The 7,803-nt window shown below is 33.3% G+C and overlaps 1 protein-coding gene across 1 annotated transcript in view; it reads right to left on the bottom strand.

Annotated features, from left to right (window-relative positions):
- Positions 1–7,803, bottom strand: part of LOC106882632 (1-phosphatidylinositol 3-phosphate 5-kinase) — a 106,411-nt gene that overhangs the window by 31,665 nt on the left and 66,943 nt on the right. Inside the window, exons 29-32 of the mRNA XM_014933373.2 lie at positions 6,534–6,696; positions 5,191–5,274; positions 1,923–2,078; positions 512–623 (exon numbers count right to left, since the gene is read on the bottom strand). Of these exons, the coding sequence (XP_014788859.1) occupies positions 512–623; positions 1,923–2,078; positions 5,191–5,274; positions 6,534–6,696 (515 nt within the window). The remainder of the gene's footprint in view (positions 1–511; positions 624–1,922; positions 2,079–5,190; positions 5,275–6,533; positions 6,697–7,803) is intronic.

Raw genomic sequence — 7,803 nt, 5'->3', positions numbered from 1 at the left:
ATATATAGTTTTAGGGAAAAAAAAAAAAAACTATATATTTATATATATTTTATACTGTGAAACTTAATTTAATTTTAATTTTTAATAAATTGATTTTAATTGAGTTTTTACCTGTAGTTTTGGATTTTATCCCTAATATTATATATATATATATATATATATATATATACACATACGTACACACACACACATATATACATACAGATGCACACACACATATGTACACATACACACACATATACACATACACATAATACAGAGAGACAGAGAGGAGGTCAGGCAGACAAGCAGGCAGAGAGCCATTATTTAGATATAACTCTCAAGCAGTTAAAGCCTTAGACAAGGTGATCATTGCTGATATTACAGTTAAAATTCTGCAGCCTTCCCTACCAAATTCTGTCGATTCACTCACTTGATCAATTATGGAACAGTTACATATTGTTATTTTTAAACTAAGACAAACCAAAGAAGAAAAGAATATATTATAAAGATATTCGTATCCATTACTCACAAAGGCATTCTCAAACTTGCCATGTTTCCAGTGGATGAACGGAACCCTGGTATTCGACTCAGTACTGTCCGTTTCTTTTCTTGTTCTTCATTCCCAACATCATCAGTGTTATCTATTGGATTGGAGAGCAAAATTTTAGAATTGCTGACGGCTTTGCTGGAGAACGTAACAAAGATGTTTCCATTAAGCACAACATTCTGATGAAGAGACTAAATATGAAAAAATTAGGAATTGATATAGGTGAATGGAAGAGATAGAGGAATGTGCCAAACATTATCCTAACATTTTACTCATACAAAGCAGCAAAAGAAACATGATAGGAAAACTTTTCTGGTAATAATTACACATCAGTATAAACTATCTTGAGACAATCCAGCCTGAAAGAGTTTCTTTAGGTGTTACTCTAGCTCCTAATCTAGGCACCAAAACTTCCCATCAAACAAACCACTTCTCTTTTAAGTGAAAGAAACCAGCCTAAAACAACACAAAGTAGCAAAGAAACTTAACTAAAGGCACATGATTTGTAGACAATGAGAGAACTTCTCTCCAAACTCATTTGGTTTACCAAATACAACATCCAAATATTTTTTCAAACAAAATTTTAAATCAAGACTCATAACCTTTGCAGGCTCTCCCAGTCTAATGAGATTGATGTAGTTGATGGCCATACGATAAACAAGTATGGGGAAAGAGTTAAGTATTTGCTTCAAATGTTTGCATCAGAGTAAACACAACCAAAGAATGTTTCAAGAACTAATCTCAACACAGAAATATTATGTTTAGAAAGCTGATCAAACATTAACACTTTTGTCATTTTATTTCTCATGAAATAAACTGCTCTTGTTTCTATTAATTTAGAAAATTTAGCAAAAAGGAAAAAAAAATAGTTAAAATAACTCATTAGTAAGGTGGTGTTTTGGACATAACATGGAATTTTGAAGAAAGGTTTTAATTTAGATCATTTCAAAACATGATTTTCTATACTGTAGAACCAGGGGTGGTCTCAGACAGTTGGTATCATAAGAGCTAATAGTCCAGCAAATCTAACAGCCAAAAATATCACAATATTTCAATAGAATTTATGCCACACTGCTCTGTAAGTTTAAGTTTTTGGTTCACACTTTCTCATAATCAAACATAATTAATGAAATAGTCGACAGAGTCTACAAAATGAATATTATACAAAGACATGTTGTAAGAAAAGAAAACAAACAAGACCATAACTGGGGTATTGAACTTGTAAGTATTCTCATTTGTAACACATTATCTATACATCTGCCTGATTATAACTGGATGGAATTACACAAAAAAAATTAAAATAAAGAACTAAATTTTAGAAAAGAGAAAGAAAAATGACAAATAATGTCTCATTCATTTTGAAAGATATGTTGAAAGAAAGAAAACAACTTACATTTCCTGTCCCTTATTACAACTCTCAGTTTACCATCTCTTTCATCTCGAACATTTCCTGGTGAAGAAGACTCTTGACTTCCAAAAGGTACATCACTTTTAGGTGATGAATTTAGATTAGAATCTAAATTACCAACTAATAAAGTATCTTTGGTTACTAGATGATAAAGAAATGGTTAAAATAATTAATCCATTAATATATTGAAAACAAAACAGTAACAATCACACTGTTAAAGAAAGTCAAAATGAAGAAAGTTGAAAAATACTTATAAACAAAGTATTTAATTCTTCTTGAAGATGTATGTACAACATATATGGAATGCAGTGAAAACTCTTATTAGTTGAGATGGAAGGTTTAATGAATAAGGTGATGATAACATCATGATGAATGGTGATGTTAAATATCACTTGCTAATTTCATGTGCCCAAAATCATGTTGTAAATTGTGAAAACAGTCTAAGCATAAGAAAGAAAATGGGAAGATGTCCATATACAGTAATCCCTCCACTGTCGCGGGTGTTATGTTCCAAACTGCCCCGCGATAGGTGAAAATCAGTGAAGTAGAAACAGTACGGTACTGTATATTTTTTTCATTATTTTTATAATTTGTATATATTTATTTTATTATAAATGCAAAACAACACCATGGAGGAATTGACATAAGGTTAAATAATAAACGGTGATAGGTGAACCGCTATATGGTGAGGTATTACTGCACAAAGTATTTGTTACAACTACAGAAACTCTATACTTTCCTATGACTACATATAAACAATGCATATAAGATAACTGGTTATTAGAAATAATTATTAGACTACCAATTCAGTGTAGGTTATGAATAACTGGATTTGTACCTATTCATATTTTTAGTTTCCCTTTGAAAATAGATTTACATGGCTTTTATTTGGCAGTTTAGAATTGACCAACTGATGCTAATTGTTATTTAGCAGTTCATAAGAATTCAGTGACCCATAAACACGAATCTGTATATTTATTTAATAGAAATGATTTTAACCAGTCCCATTTTATGTCACTGGATCATTTGGAAAAGCAGATTATGCTTAGAAAATTGTACTAAATAGTAAGTCAGACTTGACTTGCAAAAGGATGAACTGATAGAGTACTAGACTTCCAGCTGAAAGGCCATAGGTTCATATAATTAAACCCTTACATCCTAAGTCCTCAAGAGTAGAAGACATTGCAGAATTATTAGCAGATACACAGCAACAACTGCATACAGTCATAACCTAGATACTGTACTGAACTGCTTAGTGGCTGTTACTCTACTACTCAAAAGATCTTTGTTCGTTGGATGCACTCCAGAATGGTTGTATGACAGCTGAAGTACATACACCAAATAGAGGACCATCAATTATTCAGTGCAGGTGTATTTTCTAGCACTGAAGAGGAAACCCTGTTTTTCTCTATGTTAGAGAGATATGTCTGACAAGAAAACACATTAGTGATATCCAAACCTATCATCTGTAAAAACTGTGAAAGTTTTAGCTAAGTATTTAAAAACAATAACTCATTTATTCCCCAACACTAAGAATTAATTGGCTACTTCGACTTCACATATCCTCCTCAATCAATTTAAAGTAACTCTTTCATCAGGTATATGTCAGCCACCAATATTTCATCTCCATGCTAGCTAGTGTGGTCGTCTCCCTTGCATCGATTTGCCAATGCTTTTAACTGCCCAGTCACTTTCTCAACTCATATGCATCCAAGCAATTTCACAATGTAGGAGCCCATGTGTAGTCATTTGATCTACTAGATATGGTAACCAGATCACTCTCAGACCACATCTTACTAGCTTGAAAAATAAAAATTGAAAACTTTTGCCCAAATTACACTATACCTGTAAACAAACAGACAGGATAGTCCTGACTAGAATATTTCTGATCATAGATCAGCTCAGTCAGAGGCAATTTGGTGCTGAACAACAACCAATATTGCATATAAACATTGTTCATCTAACAGATTCAACTCACCTTGTTCTTTAATTTTTACAAATATTCTGCCTTGTTTCATTACCATACACTATCACAATCCCCACAGACATATGTTGTATAACTAGCTTTTCATTCAGAGAGATTACTTCATTGGAGGAATATCATTTAGAATTAGTGATTTTTTGTTTTGCTTCAAATGATTTTTTTAAAGGAAGAAAGCAGTCAGTCTAAAGGGACCTTCCAGGATTAGTAACATGAGATGTCATCAACATCATCACTTAATATCCATTTTACCATGCTTGCATAGGTGAAGCAAAGTTTATTGAAGCAGATTTTCTATGGTTGGATTTTCTATGGTTGCCCTTCCTGTCACCAACCCATACCTGTTTCCAAGCAAGGTAATATTTCCTCTTGACCAGACATGTTTTTGAGAATATTGGAAATGAATGGCATTCATTTACAACAGCCATACTATGATAATACAAAACGACAGAGACACACACACACACACACACACACACACACACACACAATGGGCTTCTTTCAACTTTTGTCAACCAAATCCATGAGCAAAGCTTTGGTTGGCCTAGGGCTATAATAGAAGACACTTTCCTAAGATACCATGCAGGTGAGACAGAACTAAAAACCATGCGGTTGGGAAGCAAACTTCATAACCACACAACCATGCCTGCACCTATAAGAAATGTTAATTTGGTAAATGTTATTAGAGTGGTGGAGTGATATCAAAAGCATTTGACAGCAAGACAAAATATCTTGCAGTATTTGGTAATGTATATCTATATTCTGAGTTCAAATCCTGCCTATATTCGCTTTGGTTGCCATCCTTATGCAGCTCTAAATGGTTTGCACTAAGTCAACCTTGTTTGAAAGAAAAGCTATGAACAAAGGCATTACAGCCAAGATCATTATATCTTTCTTTCAGAGGAGGTCTCTGCTATATTTGTCTGGGTCAAGCAAATATGCACAGAATCCCTTGTTAGTGTAGTCCTTCTCTCATCTATAAAACAGGTAGACGTAATGTACTAAGACTGATTCAATTGTCTATATAACTTCAGTATAGATTTAAGATCTTGTGTTATAGTTAGACATTGATGTGGTAAATGATATTCATAAAAAGTTGTAGGTTGGTAAAATATGCGAGGAATAAAAGGACAGAAAGGAAATGAGAAAGGAACTAAAGGTAGTTCTAAAGAGGAAAGTCAATGTACCAGTTAATAAATAAATACTGAGGACAATAATCTGAACATAAATACAATTTATTGTAGGTGCACTAATGAAATCAACAAACCATACCTGATGTTCTGTCAGAAATATCTACTTCAGTGTTAACAGAGATATCTTTATCATCTTGTGGAATTGGTAAAGGTGACGAAGATGCTGGAAAAACAAAAACAGACACCAATTATAAATAAGTGTACAGAAGATATTTTTCAGAAAACATTTTACATCTACTGAAATATATGTGGAGTGATGAGACACGGAGCAACTTTATATAAAGCTATCAATTAAGGGAGCCTCTTGATCGAATAAGGAAACCTCATAGGTATATAAGCAGGGCCTCTGTGTAGTCAGTTGTTGGAATTAATAACTAAATCTCTCTCACAGCTCACCCTACTATCATGAAAAGACTTGACACAACTTCTAGATAAACTATACCTGAAAGTTAGAGATAGGCTGGTCAAGGCTAGAGTGCCTTTGATCAGAGTTGCCCTGGAACTAAAAGAAACAACAGCAACTGTAATTCAGGAGAATGTCTGTTACACCAATTCTGAATTTTCTTGACATTTCTTCCCCAGTACCTCTTCTTGATCTCCATTATAATTGTCAACACCAATATTTTAGAATAGTTTTTTTTCCTGCTAGCCTGAACCAGAAAGAGGTGTTTGGTAATAAGTTCTACTTATAATAACTAAACATAGTAGTGTCATTTAGTATAACAATGTATAGGTGTAAAAGTACTATTGCTATTATTATTATTATCATTAAGTATAAGGAGGTGAGCTGGCAGAATCGTTAGCATGCCAGGTGAAATGCTTAGCTGCATTTCATCTGCTGATATGCTCAGAGTTCAAATTCTGCCAAGGTCAACTTTCCCTTTCATCCTTTCGGGGTCGATAAATTAAGTACCATTGAAACATTGGGGTCATTGTAATTGACTTATCCCCTCCCCCAAAATGGCTGCCCTTGTAGCAAAATTTGAAACCATTATTACTATCATTAATAATGATAGTTATTATTCATATTGTTAAACAGTAGCAACTTTGCAGGATTAAAACTTTGAGAACTCTGTGGATGGTTCAAGCAGTTTCAAACTACACTGTTTTCTGTAGATGCTCTATCTTCACATTTGCCCCCGTTTTTCCAATCCAGTTTGTGAACATGGCACTTATAGTACCCAAGGCTCCAACAACAACAGGTATAACACTCACCTTTCTTCAATAACCATTATCTTTTTATTTCCCACTAAACATCATCATGATCAGCAACATCATTACATTATTATTATTATTATACTGGTGTCAGTGATGACACCAACAATACTGAAGATGACTTAAATATTAGCTAAAGCACTTTGATATATATATATATATATATATATATATATACATACAAAAAAAGAAATGAAGTGTATGTACCGGCTGATATAGTCGTACCACTGGAAGCCTGAGAATCAACTGATTCCTCTTCAACGTAAATGTCAGGTGCTTCAACCTGTGGTGTGTGATGAGGACTGTTTGACAAAGTTGAATTGTAACTATTGTCTGTAAATGATTGGACAGATGCTGGATAATTGTCCACCTGCAAGAAACATCAACCTTATATTATGCTGAACCTGCTCATGTCATTTAAACCACAGAAAGTAAACAAAACAATAGATAAATAAACAAACTAATGTCAGTAGTATTATTTATACAATAAATGTTCCAATTGACTCTGTACCAAAATATATTTCTAGAATTACACTAAAACAATGTTAGAGTTCTAACATTAACCCATTAGTATTTAAAAAAGCCATATCTGGGCCAAATATTTAATCTGTTTTATGTTCAAACAGATCTGGCCTCTCACACCTACCATACAATGTTATTTTAAAAATAAAAAATCACATCATCAAAGTCTCAAAGCTTTGGAGATAATGCATGATTAATTAAAAACAATGTGAATAAATAAGCATTATATTTGACAAAGTAATATGAATGTTAAAGGGTTAAGGAAGACTACACCAGTTTAGTAAGTTAATTAATTAGGTTTTATTCAGCTTCACAACAGCCTATATCCAAATATATTTTGTACAGAGAATTATGTAATTTCATGATCTACAGTGTGTGATGTAATTTTCTTAATAAGTGTTATGGCTGTGTGCTAGCCAACAAATTCTCACTTTTTATGGAAGGGATTAGTAGCCTTAATCAGAAGGCTTCTGTGCTATGAATACATTCCCCAGGAAGGAGGTCCCAGATAACACTCTTTTATTGTATAGAGCCTAAGTCATTTGTAGAAGTGGATGAAGGTTTGATGCTTGAATAACATGCTTCCCACATGGCATTAGTTTAGCTAAAATGTAATCCTATGTCAGCCTTAAATTGAGGGAAATGGATTAGCACTTTGGATAGTGATAAGTGGTCACATTTTTTTTTTACCAATTTTCATTCTGCAAGAGATGGGACGTCTATAGCTGCTTATTATAATGAGTTAGTAAAGTTAATAAATAGAAATCTCCTGAAGCAAATTTATTATTTAAGCTGTTCAGTGAGACAGACAGATCAAGATAATAGATTGTTTCTTGATGTCTTTGGCTGGGAGATATTATTGGAAAGGGAAGCACTCTTCTAGTCCAAGAGACAAAAACTCTAACAGCACTCTAAATGTGAGTCTCAGGAACCTGTAGTGGAAAGGGAAGCACTC

This window comes from Octopus bimaculoides, chromosome 8, assembly GCF_001194135.2.
Source record: "Octopus bimaculoides isolate UCB-OBI-ISO-001 chromosome 8, ASM119413v2, whole genome shotgun sequence".
NCBI lineage: Eukaryota > Metazoa > Mollusca > Cephalopoda > Octopoda > Octopodidae > Octopus > Octopus bimaculoides.
The sequence above is the reverse complement of the archived record's forward strand: the minus strand, read 5'-3'. Positions and strand labels throughout refer to the sequence as shown.